This window comes from Crocodylus porosus, unplaced genomic scaffold, assembly GCF_001723895.1.
Source record: "Crocodylus porosus isolate Cpor-Errol unplaced genomic scaffold, CroPor_comp1, whole genome shotgun sequence".
In the NCBI taxonomy this organism is placed as follows: domain Eukaryota; kingdom Metazoa; phylum Chordata; order Crocodylia; family Crocodylidae; genus Crocodylus; species Crocodylus porosus.
The window spans coordinates 711,143-729,042 of NW_017728923.1; the positions used below are offsets into that span (position 1 = coordinate 711,143).

The 17,900-nt window shown below is 45.2% G+C and overlaps 1 protein-coding gene across 3 annotated transcripts in view; it reads left to right on the forward strand.

The window, feature by feature from the left end:
- WDR90 (WD repeat domain 90) overlaps window positions 1-17,900 on the forward strand; it is a 54,559-nt gene that overhangs the window by 27,566 nt on the left and 9,093 nt on the right. For all 3 annotated transcript variants that reach the window (XM_019539844.1, XM_019539846.1, XM_019539847.1), the window contains 14 exons: window positions 352-482; window positions 1,117-1,278; window positions 3,018-3,146; window positions 3,833-3,966; window positions 4,054-4,091; window positions 4,610-4,741; window positions 6,553-6,738; window positions 7,795-7,895; window positions 8,763-8,865; window positions 9,481-9,602; window positions 10,021-10,180; window positions 15,879-16,069; window positions 16,339-16,507; window positions 16,931-17,042. In XM_019539844.1, coding sequence (XP_019395389.1) covers window positions 352-482; window positions 1,117-1,278; window positions 3,018-3,146; window positions 3,833-3,966; window positions 4,054-4,091; window positions 4,610-4,741; window positions 6,553-6,738; window positions 7,795-7,895; window positions 8,763-8,865; window positions 9,481-9,602; window positions 10,021-10,180; window positions 15,879-16,069; window positions 16,339-16,507; window positions 16,931-17,042 — 1,870 coding nt within the window. The remainder of the gene's footprint in view (window positions 1-351; window positions 483-1,116; window positions 1,279-3,017; window positions 3,147-3,832; window positions 3,967-4,053; window positions 4,092-4,609; window positions 4,742-6,552; window positions 6,739-7,794; window positions 7,896-8,762; window positions 8,866-9,480; window positions 9,603-10,020; window positions 10,181-15,878; window positions 16,070-16,338; window positions 16,508-16,930; window positions 17,043-17,900) is intronic.

Consider the following 17,900-nt stretch of genomic DNA (forward strand, 5'->3'; position numbering starts at 1 on the left):
CCCCCACCCCTTCCCTCACAACAGACTTACCAGCCTGACACTGCTCTCTAAGCTGCCCAGCTGCATATCAGCAATTGGATTGGTATTGGCTGATACGGCTTGTTTAAAATCGACTGTCAGTATTGGCCCAAAAAATCACTATTGGTGTACCCCTAGTAATAGGTGTTCAAATCTGGAATCTTCCAAACTAGAGATTGCCCAGGACATTGGATCAGTACTGACCTGCAGAAAGGCATACCTCCTCCATATCATAGATACTATGCAAAAATGAATTTAATCTTGGCTGTTGTTCACACTCGGTCTGTTTTTCTTTTTGCTTATCTTGTTAACCCTGTGTCTTGCTGCTTCCAGGCAATGTAGTGTCCCAAGATGCTGACTACAGTCCTGATGCCTTGGCAGTGAGTGGAGATGGACATCTCTTAGCCTTTGTGGGTCCATCCAAGTATACTGTGACTGTCATGGATGCCTGTAATCTAGATGAGGTAAATGGCAAGGAGCCACCAAGTTGGGAAGGAAAATAGGATGGGAGGAGAGACTTTCTCATCTCATGCCTGCTGAATACTTTGTCAGGGTGGGGGTAGGGCTAGGGAAAAGAGTTGTTGAATATCATGTCCCATGTGATGGAGTCTATAATGATTCTCTTGCCCTTCCTTGTGTCTAAGAAGGTATCTCTACATGTCCTATCCTGAATAGCAAATGTGTAAAAGTGAGCTTGTAATGTACTTTTGATTTTCCCCTTTCATGGGATAAAAACATCAAATTAAAGAAGCCTTCCTTTCCAAAACCACCTCCAATCTTATTGGGGCAAAAAAGGAAGCTGGTGAAAAGCCCCACAGATCATGGCAGTTTCTGTGGCCTGTTTATGAACTGTCTTGTTGAGTAACGTATGCCTGTTTTGCCTGCCCATGGCAATCGCTTAACCACAGGGCTTGTTCTTCAGAAGACTAACAGAAAAAAACAAGGTACTTCTTTAGAGGCCTTAGATAATAAAGCAGTAGAAAAAATTATATCAAAGCTATCCCCTTGTCAGTTCCTAAAGGTTCCCTGCTGTCTGGATCTTTTTACATAAAATATTCTTTCCTAAAACCTGGTGTTCAATAGCTTCTTATTTCACAGCTACTGAAGATAGACATCAGTATCCTAGACTTAGACAGCACAAGTCTGGACTCTGCTACGAGAGTCTGCTTTTCTCCTGTGCCTGTTGGCCAGCTCTTGGTATCCACTGCCTCCAACAAAGTTCTTGTGCTCGACTCTAAAACGGGACGCCTGGTTCGAGAGGTAATGCTGTGTGGTCTCCAAAGTGTTCAGTGGTCTCTATGTTAACTTATTCAGAGATCCTAGTTTCCTCTTTGTAAAAATCCCAGCTTCTCTGATAAAAATCCAGAATTCTCTGATTAAACCCCCAAAATGAGTTGAACACAATGTTTTATTGATATATTTACAATTTTAAAATATTTTGGAAGCCTTCCAGTGCTTTCATAGTTTCATAGTTTCATTGCTTCAGTCACTATAATAAAATAAATTCTAAATACCTATATATTTTTTTTTTTTATCATGGAAAACCAGAGTTCCCCCTGCCCTCTTTGCTCACCAGGCCATGCCTTGTAGTGCTGAGCAGCCTTGTTATGCCAGTGCCCTGCCCCTGCCCTTTCCCCTCACTCTCAAGCCACAGCCCCCTCAGCCCTGCTGGTGTCCTTCACTCTTGACACACAGCCCCCTACCTCCAGCCCCTCAGTGTGTGAGGAAGTGAGTGGGTGTGTGGGGAAGGTGGGTGTGGGCACAAGCGACACATGGCAGGGACAGGTGGTGCACAGGTGAGGGGGCGGGCATATGCCCCCCCCCTAAGAATTCTGTGCCCACAGTGGCACTAGGTGGGCCAGACCAGCTCCAGGCAGCAGCCACCTACATGGCTCAGAAGGCTGGACCGGGTGTAAGAGGGAGTGCGGCACCGCCATGGTCACCAAGGTAAGGTGTGGCAGTTTGCATCCCTGCTGCTACTAGGCAGGCAGAGGGAACCTTACATTAGTGGCCATGGTGGCGCACTGCTCCCTCCCACACTGGGTCCTGCCTGCTGGGCTGCAGAGGTGACTCCTCCAGAGCTGGTCTGGCCAGGCTGTAGCCCTGTGCCCCGCTGTGGGTGCAGAAATTGAGGGGGGCATGTGCCACCCTCCTCCCACATCACCTTGGTTCATCCTAGCCTATCATAAGTCGCCTGTGCCTTCTTCCATCCCCTCATCCCAACCCCTATAGATTTACTTGGGGGGAGCTGCTCTCTGTCATCCTGCCTGGCTGCCACATGCATGTGTGCGTGCGCACATGCACATGGTGCCCCCTGCATCCCACTGCTCCCAGCTGCAAGCAGCCCCTTGCAGGCTGGAGCTCTGCCAGCCTGCAAGGGGGAACCCATGGTTTCCCAAGTTTTCCTCCTTTTAAAGGAGAAAAACCTGTCATTTTCTCTGTTAAAAGAGAAAATCCACATTTTTCCACAGCAGTCAGAAAACCTGGATCCCTGCTGCTAACATACACCTGAGAACCCAGGCAGGACTTTGTGCTGAAGTCCAGGCACTCACAAGCTTTTCTTTAAAAAAAAAAAAAGTAAAGAGAAAGGAAAATGAAAAGCTTATAACAAGAACGTAAATGCTTATAAGGCTAATGTTCCACCTGGTCTCTCTGTGTTGCTCATTCACACTTCTCCTGTCTCTGAAGAGGTAAGCATTTATCCAGGTTTCAATGTTTAACAAACCTTGCAAGCTGCACGTAATTCAGAATGGGGTAAGACTGGAAGCATTTGGAAACCTTTTATATCTGGGAGAGTTGGGCATCTCTGCCTTCTTTTTGCTACTGTTTTAAACTTTTTTTAGCCAGAGGGTAAAAGTATTCTTTAGTAGTCCCATGTCCAGTCAGATATTTTGAAGCATCTGTCCCTATCTTTTCTCTCTTTATTTAAGTAAAGACTAAACCTAGTGATGAAAACAGCTGCCTTGGGTAACAGGAACTCTGCCTGCCCTTTTTTGCAGGTGTCTCATGTGCATAAACAGTACTGTTCTTCATTGGCGCTGAGTGAGGATGCCAGGTACATGCTGACTGCTGGTGACAGAGTTATCAAAGTGTGGGACTATCGGATGAGTTTCAATATCAACTTCCAGGTACCGCAAGCAAGGGAAAAATTTAATGGAGCCTTAGATTTTTTTTTCAATTAAAGCTACCACTAATCCTTCCTGAGTAGAAAGCAATTCTCAATTCTGATCTGTCCTCAATTCTGATCTGTCCAAGACCTGAGTAGTCCAGTCCTGAGTCGTGGTTCCCAATAATGACATGCCATTATGGTCTTGTCCAGTGAGGCATAGACCACCAGACTCATTACATCTTACTACTATTACTTCTGTGATACTTTATAATCATGAAGTAATTTGTGCAATCAGGGCATCACAGGTAGGTGAGTATTATCCCCATCTTAGAGGTGCAGAGTCTGAGAAAGAAGAAGCAACTTGCTCAACAGTGCACAAGAGTTGGGCAGTTAGGATGAGGACTCATGTTCTCCTTGATCACTATGACTTCATTTTAAGACCAACCCTCAAAGTAAGAAGCTCAAGTCTGGTGTGTGCATCCTCAGAATATATGTCAAGAAACTTCTGTGAGGCAGTTGTGGACAAAAGTTTCTCTGCTATCTATACACAAAACCATACTAAAGAACCCCGTTCTGTGATGTAAGACTGTTTATCCCCTGTGTCTGTGTTGAGGGAAAACATGGGTGTTACAGTAAGAGTATTAAGGTAGAGTGATTAAGCATTAAAAGTGCAAAACTCACCTTTCCACTGTGCTTTCCTCCCAGGTGTATATAGGCCATTCAGAGCCGGTTCAACAAGTGGCCTTCACCCCTGACCAAAGGCATGTAATCAGTGTTGGAGATGCCATCTTTCTCTGGGACTTCCTAGCTCTACCTGCTGAGCAGTTGCCTAAGGATGTGTAAGAACACAACAGTAAAAGGAATGCTTTCCATTGTCTCTGTATTCAGCACCATCATTGTAACTCTTGTATTTATTACCTTTTCAGTGTTCACCTCTCTGAGTCCATTCTGCCTTCCCAGGCTGGTGAGTTTACCTCCTTCATGCAGCCACTTTTTCAGAGCTATTTTGAGGGTGCAGGATAGCCTTGGAGGGGGTGTAAAAGTTAATTTTAGCACCTTTATTAAGGATGTCACCAGCTAAGGGCTAAATGTCTGTTTGTGTTAGAGGCCATTCTGAAGTTGAATGTCTGTACCTGGTTAGTGTTTCTTCTTGTCATAGACATAAATGCTGAGGAGGATAAATCCAGAGTGGGTCAGCCAGGTTAACAGGTTTTTTCTCATCTTTTTTTTCCCTCATCTCTTGTACTGGTTATCTCCCTCCTAATCTTCTCTGCTACCTCCATTTCTTTTCCTTTTCCCCTCAATCCAATATCGTCTTCTCATCTGTCGTTTCCCTGTTTTTTCCTCAAGAATAAGATGCTTGTAAATGACTTAATCTGGGTATGAGGAATCTGAAGAGATAAGTATGTAGACATTTCTATTGCTTCAGCCTGCTTCAAGAGGATGTCCAAAGCAGTTACCTAATCCCCTTTCTGTTCACAGAAAACAGCCCTGAGAAGCCAAAGAGTTTGCTTTCTGGGGTCAACGAGATACCCCGCCAGTCAGCTCCTCTTCCATCCCAAGCATCACCTCCATGTTTAGATATCAGCTCAGTCCACCACAGGGGATGTCATGGTAAGAAGAGAAGTCTCTTTCAGCAAGGGGGAATTAAGTTTGCTTTGGGGAATGCTCCCTGCATGGTTGAACAGATGGCCTGGCACCTCTCCCTTCCACCTCTCTTTCCTGTAAGCCAAGATGAGCAGCTCTCAGGAGTCACGACTTCAGGCAGACTTACTTTCCCCCCGATTTGGCCCTGGTTAAAGGGGGCCTGGCTGCCAGGGGCCTAACCCCTGCCCCAGCTGACCCCAGTTGTCTTCCTGGGCATCGCTGCCTGCTTATAAGTAGCAGGTTTTGCAGAGCCCAGCAAGCTACTCAATGTGACAAATGCCTCCCTATCTAGTCTTGGGTTTCTCATATCTTAGTCTTTAGATTTGTGGTCCTTGCCTTTGATTCCTAGTTTCCCAGTTCCTGATTCCTGCCTGTTTTGTTCCTAGTGTCCTGGGTCCTGTATGTTTGTTCTTGGTTTCCTGTTCTCTGGGTCCCACTCCCTGGCTTTGTGGCTGCTGATTTGTTCCTAATTTATGCTTGTTGGTTTCTGCCTGCTGTTATTGTTTCAGAATCTAGCCTTGGCCTCTCATGCTCCAGGCTACCTTGCTGCTGCCACAGATCAACCCTGCACTATTCATCTCACCCAGAAGGCCAGAAGAAGATTGTGCACCACTGCTCAGGAACGTCTGGCCACTAGCTCCAGAATCTAGTGTGTGTTGGGGTAGCACTTTGGTCCCTTGTGTCCTAGACTCCAGTCCAGACCCCTGTCTTGTGACAGCTGACTCGTGGCTCAAGGCTTAGCTTGGCATCACCCACATTCCAGTCCCATTCAGGTATATCTTCTTGCTGCGGACCCCCTGGCTAGTGATACCAACCTGGTTCCTGCCTTCAGTTCCTGACTCCTCTCTCCCTCACCCCCAAACTTATGGTTCTACCCAAAGTTTGTCCTGGGTCGTAATAGACCTCATCCTCCTGACCCGCCTGCTCCTGATCCCCAGACTAGTTGGGACCTTTGCTTCACTGATCTGCTCTGTTCCTGATAACCTGGGTGGCCAAAGGTTGTCAAGCCTCAACTGCCTGTGTCCCAGTCATGCTCTGACACTGCATGTTCTCTTTCCTAGAGCAGGCATAGCCAGCGTAACAACGCCTGGTGCTTTTGGATGCCATTTTCTTCCCTATGATGTTCTACCTATTGAGTTAGTGGGCAGGTGTTCTTGAGCAGTGGTGCACGATCTTCTGGCCCTCTGGGCGAGGTGAATGGTGCAGGGTTGATCTGTGGCAGAGTTAGACTGTGGGCTGGATTCAGTGTGGGGTCAGCATACATGGTTCATCTGCAGGTGTAAAGCAGCCCGCTGGGTGTGAGCCCCGCATGTCACATACAGTCACGGAGCAACTGATCAGGCCCTGGAGTGACCCCACACACTGGTGTGATCTGGCATGTAGGGTTGTGTCATCTGGCCTTTGGGGCTCCCTACAGGTCTGGAAACATGGCAGTAGGGGAGCAGTGACACCATTAATTGCTGCAGCTCTTGAAGTGCTGCTACTGCTCCCCTGCTGCCAAATTTCTGGACCCATGGGGAGCGCCACGGGCTGCATTCAACCCATGCGCCAGCAGTTGAGCACCACTTTTCTTGGGAGTTGCTGTGAATACTCTGATTATTGGCCCTTTTGTTAATGCTCATGTTTGTCACATATACAGCAGAAAATACCTCCTTTACTTTGCACTCCAGAAGGTGCACTGCAGCTCTGAGCCAAGGGCTGCTTTGCCTGCAGTCAAAGGGTCAGCCACTGAAAATCACAAAATAACTCTCTTTTCTTTTCCACCAATTTCTCTCCAGATATTTTCTCTGAGTCAGATGAAGAAGTGGAAGCAGATCTTCAAGGCAATAGCAGAGGAGTAGCAAATGGAGACAGAAACCACTCAGCCCTCATCACGGAGGAACCAGTCAAGAGTGAGAAGCCTATTGTTGTTAGGTCCAAAGTGAGTCAGGAGTGTTCAAGGTCTCCCAGTCACACCGGAAATGGTAAATCGCAGGTGTTCTGGTCCACTGATGAGTTTTACTCAATTATGGGAACAAATATAGCATGAGTCTGAAAGGCAGTGTGCTTCTGTCCCTGAAATAAATGGGGAAAGATCACTACAAATATATGCATATGAAGATGTAAGCAGAGTGTGCATATAGCGTTCTGCACAATGTCAGTAGAAATGTTAATAGCCTGCCAAGGGTTTCTGTTGGGGATGTGATCCAAACCTGAAATCAAATGCAGTATATGTTCCAGAGCACCCAGGTGCTGTGTTTCCTTGTCTTGCATGTGATTTACCAGAGGAACAACATTAAGGGAAGTTTGTTTTGGGCTCTGACCATTTGTTGTTTCTCTGGCTCCTCCTCTCCTGCTGCTTCTAAGCGTGCCAGGCGTCCCCTCCACCATGCTGTCTTCATTGTCTTTGAACTTGCACTTTCTACGAAGCCAAGCTAAAATTAAAGCTCTGACTGTTTCTATTAATAGAAATACAGCTTCAAAGCTGTAACAGCTCATGACTAGCCGCCAGGAATGAATGGCTGCCAGTGCACAGAGCCTTGGGTAGGATTTGTTGGGGAGCTGCAGCTTACTACTACGGTTGTGCTTGTCTCACACTGCATCTTTCTGTTTTCTGTAATGATGCCCATGGTGTGTGTTGGGGTAGCACTTTGGGCTTTTGGCAGCACGTCTGCCATTCTGGGGTAACACCAGAAGGAGCTGGTTTACTCAGGTAGATTCTTTCTTTACACCTTGAACACTGGCCTCTTCATATGCCCAGCCAGCTGATATATAGGATGTGTCCTGCTATGTCCTGACTGTTGCCATACACTTTGCAGTTATTTGCATCCATACCATGTGAGTGTTGAATGCTGCCATTTTAACACAGCAGCATTTTATGCCTGTGATTGCCTTAGTAAAGGGGAGTAGAGAATCCAACTGATGCTCTGGGTTTGGATTTGGGTCTTCTCTATACAGAGGTCAACAAACTGGAATCTAGTTGCTTAAGATGGACCATCTTGATCAGCAAAATCAGACATTTATTTTCTATTCTTTGCTAGAACTCAGAAAGGAAACCAAAGTTCCCGAACCCCAGGACTGTATCCGCCCTGACTCCTACAGACACTTTACTGCTCGCTTCAAAGCATCTGTGCTCCCCAAGGTAAGAATTGCCCTAGTGCTAGGTAGCTGGGCAGGAAGAAGGCATACAGGTTCCTTTTTATTGTCTCTGTGTGTGTGTGTGTGTGTGTGTGTGTAATATAAAAACTATTTTATTTTTATATAGATAGATATATTAACATTAGTGTTGCTTTCTGCTATGATTGCAGGTGATTTGGCAATGATCTTTCCATGACAGCAAAAGCAGGTGTTTCTCAGTTGTGTTTCCCCTTAGCAAATCTGCATATGTTTGGTTTGAAAGCAGTTGAAATGTTGTGCATCATTGACAGGGAAAGAGAGCATGTTGCATTTTGTCAGCATCTTTGCATATATGTTTGAATGCAGGTACCTTTCCCAGCCTTTCCTACTCACCACACGGTAGATGATGCAAACTTTGCCCATTTGGATATAGGCTTTATTAACAAAACAGTAAGAAACGCTGAAGGTCAGCTTGGTCCCTCTCACTAGGCTTTGCTGCTTCAGGCTCCCCCTCTCAGGATTATTCAGCCCACACATTCAATCCTCTCTCCTCGAAAAAAAACTACCCCTCCCTCCCTTGTATCCAGGTAAATAAGCAATAATCATCAATATCCACAGAACTCACTTCATCCTTTCCTAGCAGGATTAGCACCTGTTCCTGGGACATACCAATGTTGCCAGGCTGTTACAACATACTTGCTTGTGTGTATGGGCATGTGGTTCTGTTTGTGTGATTGTGCTGGTGTTTTTTTACTTGTATACATGTAAATATGCATATTGGTGTGCATCTGCCTGGCTGTTTAATTGTGTGTATTGGCATGAATTGTTGTGTCTGTGGGTGTTGTTCCTGTGCAAATCTTGAAACTTTAACTAGAATTGTCTTTCCTTACAGACTTTCTCATCTCCTCCAGCTGGTAACGAGGTCCTGAAACTAAAGGCAGTGGTTGGCTACAATGGAAATGGCAGGGGGAATATGCTCTGGAACCCAGACACAGGTACTCTTGCTCTGTGGCTTTGGGAGGGCGGTGTGCATGTGAAATGCAAAAACATGTTACACAGTCGGACAAGTTGAACAGTCTTGTTGCCATTAAATTTACATCCTTGGTCTGCTGCAGTGCCTGCTTTGTGCAGTAGGGGAATAAGCGATCCTTATGTGATATCAGGAGGCACTAGCTAATACAGGCAGAGCCTTTTGACAAAATGAGATCCTGCCTTCAGTTGAGAGAGAGAGGGGTGTGGGTGGGGAAGGGAGATGTTTGCTATATAGAGGTCATCTTACCTTATATTGAAGCTATCATGAATCTAACCTGAAAGCGTTGTTACTTGTAACTGAAGATGCAAAAGAAGGGTTTGGTTTGGGGTTTTGGGGGGTTTTTTTGGTTGTTGTGTTTTTTTGTTTTGTTTTTTTTTTTTTACCTATGCCACCCTTTTCTGAGAGGAAGGTATCTAAGGGCTAAGTTGAAAAAAAAAACCTAAAAACGCTTGAAAGAGGAGTTACATTCACTTCCTTATATCTGAGGTGTAAGTGATGTTGAGTACTGCAAAGGTATGCTCTTAAAACCTCCAGGCAGACCTGTCCTTATCGCTTCTCTGTACCTTGCACTGACCAGGTTTATTTGCCTATACCTGTGGGTCTGTGATTGTGGTTGAAGACCTTCACTCCGGATCGCAGCAGCACTGGCTTGGCCATCCAGAGGAGATCTCTACTTTAGCAGTTAGCCATGATGCCCAGGTATGACTATCTTGGGCTCCTTTTGAGAAGGGGTGATTCTTGTACATATATATCATTCCCCTTGACTGAACGGACTTTGGCGAATAAACTGCTATATTTATGCTTTTCCTCTTCCACCTGAACTACTCTGTAGCTGGGGATTTGGGCTTAGGGAGCTAAAACAAGTGTGCCTTCTCCCTAGGTCATGTACTTGTGACTAGCTATTACTTACGGTTACTGCATGTGACCATGAACCCTGTTCTCTTTTGTAATATAGCTTTCATCAGATGTTGTTGCCATCATTATAATTTTTCAGGCCTTTCCTTTTGTCAACTGTATGACTTCACTTCTGGTTTAATGCTAGGGCCAGTTGTTTTTTTTCCTACAAGACACTCTGTAGTTTCTTATTGAGTCCCCAGTTGTGACATTGTTTTTCCAGGTTCTTGCTTCTGGCTCTGGTCAGGGAAATGGAGGTTCTCGCTGTCAGATCCGCATCTGGAACATACAAGAGGGGACTTGCCAAAAAGTTCTCTTCCACCACGAGACTCAAGTGCAGGCCATGGCATACTCCCGGGACGATAGGTTCCTTGTTACACTTGGTCAGTATGCCTGTACCTATAAAATGTTTGGGTGTGTATGGATTCTCCTAAGGACAGCTAAACTGTAGGGACATTGTTTTGAGTGTGTGTGGTTTATCTTGGGAGTTTAAACTAGCTTTAGGGATAGAGTGGGGCCTAGAGTGAAGATGTCCAGTTTCTGCTAGGCATTTGGGTATCTCCAGAATGTGCATGCAGTATAAAAGGGTCATTTTTCTTCTGTGTGTAAGATCCTTTGGTTGGGATAGGATTCTTTCAGTGGTGGACTCTATAGCCAAGGGAAGCTTGATATAAGGGAATGCAACACAAACCATTCCCCAAAAGATCAGCTCCCCAGAACTGGGGTTTTAAGTGGGGAAGTTGTTTCTTCACTGGAAAAGGAACAAGCCTGGAGACATTGTTTGTGAGATGCAGCTACCATGATGGCACAATCCTGTGTTAACCGCTTCAGAGCCATAGCTATGGGTTTTGTTCTGTAAGTTGTGCCTGAAACAGCAAGCTAGCTGCTGGTAATATCTTGATGAGGCTTTTGATGTGGAAACAACACTTTATTTACAGGAACTTTATATATAAAGAACTACTTGCAGTAAAAAACTAACAGTCTTGCAAGGACAAGGGTCCAGGGCCTAAGCTTGGGTGATAAAGTAAGTCCTCCTGGAAACGCATTGTGTCCAGGAAGTGTGGCATCCCTGGGGACATGAGTGGCTTGTGCCTCCTGAATCTGGAGGGGCACCTGCAGAAGCCACTGCTGGCGGCAGCCCTGTCAGTGGGGGCACCAGTGTTGGCCATCGGGGGGGGCACGTACACTCCCTACCAGTCGCCTATGCCTGAGGACAGTCTGGATGACGCAGCCAGCAGGAGGAACATCGTGATGTCCCATTCCCTGCACAGTCCGTGTTCCCAGGAGGATTTATTCTGTGCCACAGTTAGCCATGACTCTGCAAAAGTCTTTTTCCTGCATTCTGCCTTTCAGAAACAAGATGTGTGTGTATTATAGGAAGGTGTGTTGTATATAAAAAAAAAAAAAAAAAATACAGTAGCAAAGAGAATTGTGGTTTTAGCTGTGTCCATGTTAAGTGTGGGTGATTCTGTGCACTGATACATTCTGCTAATGGTATACATGCACTCGGCGCACTTGGGTTATAATCTTTACGTAGCAGCGCTGCCAGGGCAGCCATGAGATCTGTATGTCCTTATACTAAAAGGGCATGGCCACATCACCTCCTTTTCTGTTCATTCTCGCCACCTTAGTGAGAGCTGGACCCCATGTTTCTCCCTGAGTACATTTTCTTCCCTTGGCTAGTCCATACCTGGTGTCCTAACTGCAAATACCATGTTTACCTGAATAGAAGACGAGCCTGAATTCAAGGTGACCCCCCAGTAATTAGATCCTATTCATGAAAAAGTTATACATTTGTTATAATTGTCCATGTATGGAGTCTAATTATTGGAGGATTGTCTTAAATTTGTACTCCCAACCTTTGCATATTGGGGGGAGGGAGCAGTAATGGGGGAGGCCAGGGGGTACGTAATAGGGCAGGTGGGTGATGGGGAACAGTGGGGGAGGCATGCAGCTTGCTCCCTTCTGCCGGCCTCCCTCCCCTTATTCCTCTTGGGCCTGCCTCCCACAACAGCTTCAACCCCTCCCCCCCTTCTCCCCTCCATGCAGCTTCTGCCCCTGGCAGCCCTAGGTCTCTACCCCCTCCCCTTCTCTCCTCTGTGTTTCTGCCCCTGCAGCCTTGCCTACCCTCCCCCCCTTCACTAACTGAGTGAATGTAGTAGTTTTCATAATCCTCTATAATAATTTGCTTTGTTTGTGTCTTTGTCATTCTGTCTGTCATGCTCAAAAAAACATATCTGCACTCACTTTTCTGGACTTTTAGTGACTGATTTCAATTAGTTATGGTGTACTCGGTATCAGAGCAAAAATTGTCCCTTAACACCCTTACTTTAACTTTAATCCATAACACTGTTACCAAAGTGAGCAGACAATAGAAAGTAATTGAATGCAAAAAAGAATGGCAAAAGCAAGACGAAACAAAACAAATGAGCAAAGAGGACATCGTAGAAGAGATGCCTCTATGAACCCTTTGCCTTTCCATTGCAATAGAAAACAGGCTCAAAGAGTAGGCAATAATAGATTCACTGAAGACAAGATTGAGGGACATAGTTGTGGATTGATGAACGTGATGTACCAATTTTGTAATTCTTTAAACTTCCAAACTGAAAGACCATCAGATGGCCAATTCCGGAGTTGTTGTTATAAAGGTAAAGTGATTCTGCCTCCAAGAAGACAGTTTCCAGAGTATCTGTGGGATTGATGACAAATTGGAACAAGCTTTACCAGAGCTTTAAAACAAACATTTGATTGTACAACAGTGCATTGCTTGTTGAGCAAAGATCATGTTGACGAGATGCATGATTCACAGACTGTGTGGAGGATTGAATCCAAATCCACCATGCACGGAAAATCATCGATGTCTGAAGAAATTTCTGAAGGAGTTTAGAGAAGAGACGCTTGGAAATGTTGATGGATACCCATTGTATACAAGACCAGGCAGAAGAGCTCAAGTTGATAATGACACATTGGATAACAGAAGCATGATACTCTATAACAAGTAGCCTATTTTTCCCATCATTTTTGACAGGCTTTTACTCCAGTTACTGTATAAATTGTTTCTTTGAAGGGAGCCTTTCTTCCTGAGTTCCTGGATATCAGTAAAGCCAGGTGGTCCACCATATTAGCTTGGTTAAGGCTATACCACCAACTCATGTAGCCAGCAGCACACAGGAGAATGACATGACATTGCATCACATCCCAACTGCTCTGCACAAATGAACAGGTAGAGTTTACAGCTGAGCCAAGTGAGGGCAACCTTCGCCGTGAGTCCAGAGTGAGGTTTGACCTTCCACCAGTGGATCCATAAGGAACTACCGTAACTGCACTGGCCTAACAGCCCTATTTCCTGGACTTATTAAGCTGTAGCTATGCGGGTCTGAAACAGCATGCCTCCTGCAGAGCTGTGGCACCTGTGAATAATGGATGCACAAGCAGTTTGTTTTGTGTAGGCAAGGCATGCTTGAAGATCAAGTACTCTGTAAGTCATCCTTGTCTTACACAAGAAAATGTAGCGAGGCTTGCCGGAGCGATCCCTGTTGGAAAAAGCTGCGTGCCTCTTCTCAGACCATGTGAATCTGCCCCAGGAAAAGCCAAGCACCTCCTAGGGAGGAGTAGTACCTACCTCCAGTTCCAGGTTGATTTGTGAAAGTGCTGAAAGAAGTCTTCTGATTAGGCTGAATTAAGAGCAAGAAAGGCTGTTTTATCTTCCCCAGAAGTCATTCCTCATAAACTCTATCCTTCAGCAGCACACGAAGCTGGAAAAGCTGTTGGCTCTGGTGCCAGGATATTTGTCCCCATGAAGGCTGGCATATTCCTTATTCTCCTCTTCAGAGGAGGCAGTTTCTCCAGAGGTGCTACCCCCTTGCTTCCTGACAGAGTTTTTAGGACCTTGTGAAGGGAGATAGCTTTGACTTTGAAAACCAGCAGAAGTAATTCAGTAAACCCCAAAGAAACAGTTAGACATTCTGCAAAACCTGGCTGTAGTGACAGCGCTGTTCCTCACAAAGTGGTCCTTGAGGCAGCTAGTCTGATGGCAGACACCAGCTTCTCTCCTGTTTTCTCTCTAGAAAGACCAAGAGGCACTATCAAGTTTCTTGCCAGGGATTCAAGCAGCTTATCAAGAGATCACGGGGCTCTTGTAGGGGCAGCTGTGAATTAGCACTCAAACCAAATTGTGCTGCTGACTGACTCGTGGGGGGGGATTGGCGCTTTAGGCAGGACATTAGTTGGACCCAGCTCTGCAGCATCTGTAGAGATCAGGTGCTTCAGCAGGGCTTTTTGGCACTTTTATTCAATCAGCTATTAGATAAAAGCACCAAAAAGCCCTGCTGAAGTGCACGATCTATACAGATGCTGGTCGAGCTGGGTCCCGCTAACGTACTGCCTTTTCTAGCTATGTGTTGGGCTTGGTGTCTTGAAAGTAAAGCCACCAGGATTTTTTTTCCACGTTGGTAAGCAGATAGCTTTGTTGGTGAGTGGTGGCGGGCAGCAATGAATAACATCACTGCCCACATGGTCCTCCGAGGTGGCTGGGTGATGCAGACCCTTCCCTCGCTAAGGCACAGCTCTACAAAGTTTTCCTCAGTTTCTGACATAGGCAGGGTAGGAGTGGACAGAGAAATGAGGCACGGCCTCCAAGACAGGCACTGGCAGAGCTGGGGAGGGAGGCAAGGGGCTGTGGGTTGGAAATGCGGGCACCAGCAGGGCTCAGAGGGGTGAGGGGCACCAGTGGGGCTGGGGGTTGGGAATGAGGGGCCCTGGCAGGGCCAGGGGGCTGTGAGTCAGATGTGAGGGGCACCAGTGGGGCTGTGGGGCTGTGGTTTGAGAGTGAGGGAGAACTCCAGGGCCAGGGGCAGGGCACTGGTATATCAAGGCTGCTTAGCTCCACAAAGCAACAGGGAGGACAGCCACTGCTGGATCCGCATCCTGGTGAGTGAAGAGGGCAGAGGAAGCTCTAGTTTTCCATGATTAAAAAAAACAAACCAAAATCAAATGCCAAAATAAATAGGTATTTAGAATTTCTTTTGTTATAATGATTAAGGCACTGGTAAGCTTCCAAATTCCTTTAAAATTATAAATATATCAATACAACTTTGTATTCAGCTGAAATACATATATATAGAGAGGGAGTTATTTATTTTAATCGTGGAAAAATGTGGATTTTGGGGGGGTTTTTAATCGGAATTTGTAATTTGGTGGGGAGGGGGTTAAATCACAGAATTTGTGATTTTTGAGCGGAGGAAAGCAGAATCCCTGTTGGTGGCTAAACTAGAATTGAAAATACGTCATTGGAGGCTGTAACTTCTTCATTCTCAGATAAGATCCCTTCCTTCATATTGGGAGTTATCTGTCTCTTTTCCACAATCAATATGATATCAGGCAAGTCTGTCATTCATAGTTCCACTAAATCAGTGGTTCTCAACTTTATTAGACTTAAGGCATCCCTCAAAAATTGCCAACTCAGCTTTCACTCATTTTTGACTATGAAGAAAAGAATTCTGTTGCAAAGAATTCAAGAAGATCACAGCAGATCAGAATGTTGTTGGCACTCTGAATTCATATTTGAAATCTCTGGGCTTCTCTTGTGAATCACGTGTAGGTGTTTGCACACCTAACAGTGCTGTTGCCTCCCTCGGGCACCACACTTAAAAGGATCTTGTGGTACCTCAGGGTGCTGTAACTCCTGGTTGAGAATCAGTGCACTAAACTGAAGCGCCTTGACATCTACTGAGGGTCATCTTGAGTAGAATGTGTACCTGCATGATGACTTGAATAAAGACAAGCCAGTTACCTCTTGTTCTTTGAGCTGTGTTGTGCATTCCACATATGCATTTCAGACTTTCACAAAAGCAGTCCCCCTCAAAGAATATTGCAACATTCCCTCTCAAAGAAATGCAAAGGGAGTCAGAACAGTTGTGTTGTAACACAGGTAAGAACATGAGGACACACAGAATGCACCAGAGTCTCTAGCTTGAGTGAACTGGGTGGCACATACCTACACTTAAATGAGTATGTGCACAATGTACCTCAATTGTTGTATTGATAAGGAATCTTTCTCTCTTACTGTTTCATCGTTCATAGGAGACTACAATGACCGAACTATTGCTCTATGGAGCACCCATACTTTTGACCTAATGACATCCACCCGTTTCTCAGAACCAGTCCATGATGTAGCCTTTAACCCTCTTTCTTCCGGTGAGCTTTCCTGTGTAGGAAGGGGAGCAGTGACTTTCTGGCTCATGGAACAGTGCGGAGCTGACATCAGTCTTAAGGTACATTGCAGCTTTATAATTTCTTTTTTCTACTGTACCAGCCTTTTGCCCTTTTTAAAACTTGCATAGCAGTGGAGATGAAGTACTCTGCCATTGCCAGTCTAGGCCTGTGAAACCTATGTGTTTCTTTTAGTGAAGTGAGCGTGACTGCTTGTGACTTTTTTCAGGCATGGTTGAAGCATTGACTGAATAACTTTATTTGTGAGTTACTTTATAACTACAGAATATCAAGGTCATTCTGACCTTGGTGTTTCTTATTCCTGTGACAGGTTCATAGAGCACCCATCCCTGACATGGTAGGACCAGTGGAACTGACATCCCTCTGCTACAGCACTAACTATCTTCTCTATACTGGGACCAACACAGGCCAGATCTGTGTGTGGGACACTGAGACAAATCGCTGCTTCATGACTTGGGAGGCTGATGAGGGTGAGATTGGTGAGTACAGATGCTGCATGCTTCTGCCAGGATCATGTCACAAGTGCCACATAGATCCATAGACAAAGAGAAGCCTTGGCTTTGCTTGACTCCAGTTCCAGCTGTTTCTCAGTTCTCAAATGGTTAGCTGCTACGGCAGATGCTACAATAGGTAGAGGTAGATTCATGCCACTGTTAGTGCTGTTCTGGTGCTGTGTCTCCCCTTCTTGGCAAATACTGTGAGGTCTGGGTTTCGTTTTCAAGTAACAAAAAGCACTGGATAACAACCAACAGACTTATGGGTTTAAGTCTGCTGGTAAAACCACTTCTACCTTTCCCACAGTTTCACGAGAAACAGGCTGGTAGAGACCCTTTGCTCCTAGCTGATAATCACAAAGTATGGGTATTTGTGTAGTGCTCTTCATTTTCTTTCTGGTTCTCTAGGTGTCCTGGTGTGCCGTGGCAACAAGCTGGTTAGTGGCAGCAACACTAAGAGAATCCGACTATGGTCAGTGGCATCGGTGCAGGAGCTGAGGCTGAAAGGCTCTGGTGCTAGGTGAGGTGATTTTTATGTGTGGCCAGTGTCTAACTCCTGTTTGAGTTAACCTAGAGAGAATACATCATGGCACAAACCTGATCTATTTGATTTACTCTTGAGATATATCATCTCCTTCTTGTACTCTCTGAATTTATCTTAGGTGGTATCATTTCGGAGAAAGATGGGGACTTTTTACTAGTCCATAAAATCATTTCTCATTGCTTTTTATTCTTAACTCCTCTAAATTTTTATGACATGGTTCCTTCAGTCTGGATTTGCCCTGGAAGTGTAAGGTAGAAATTCCTGGCTGTGCAACTTAGACATGGCCCACAGTAAAGTTATTAACTCGTCCTTCAGCTTGATAAAATTTGGCTGACTTACTCTAGCTATGGAATTTCCCAAGGAAATTTCCTACTTGCAACTGCAGCAGAACATTTCCTGCTCACTGTAGCCTTCTAGTCAGTCTTGCTTCTGTTGTCATTCATTGCCCTGGTATCACTTAAAACTTATAGCTTTACTCTACCTTTAAATATTGAACAAGACAATGTTGGATTGGTATTCCTACTCTCATGGTTCAGAACTCTTGTGTGTGGTTTTGGCTTACTGTTAAGCTAATTTAGCTTCTGTTGCCTTATTTAAACTTGACTATGTTGACAGCTAACCCTCTTACATCGCTAACCCTCTTACATCACAAACAGTTTATGAATATCACATTTTTTCAGGTTTCAGCTTTTTCTGACTTCAAGCTTTGCAATAAGAAATATTTGGGATCAATTTAAGGAGGCATAGCAGATTGTCAGAATAATCCCCAGAGAGACTTTTGCTCATCTTCCCCCATGGAGATAGTTACAATGTATGGTTAAAGGCAGCCACTAT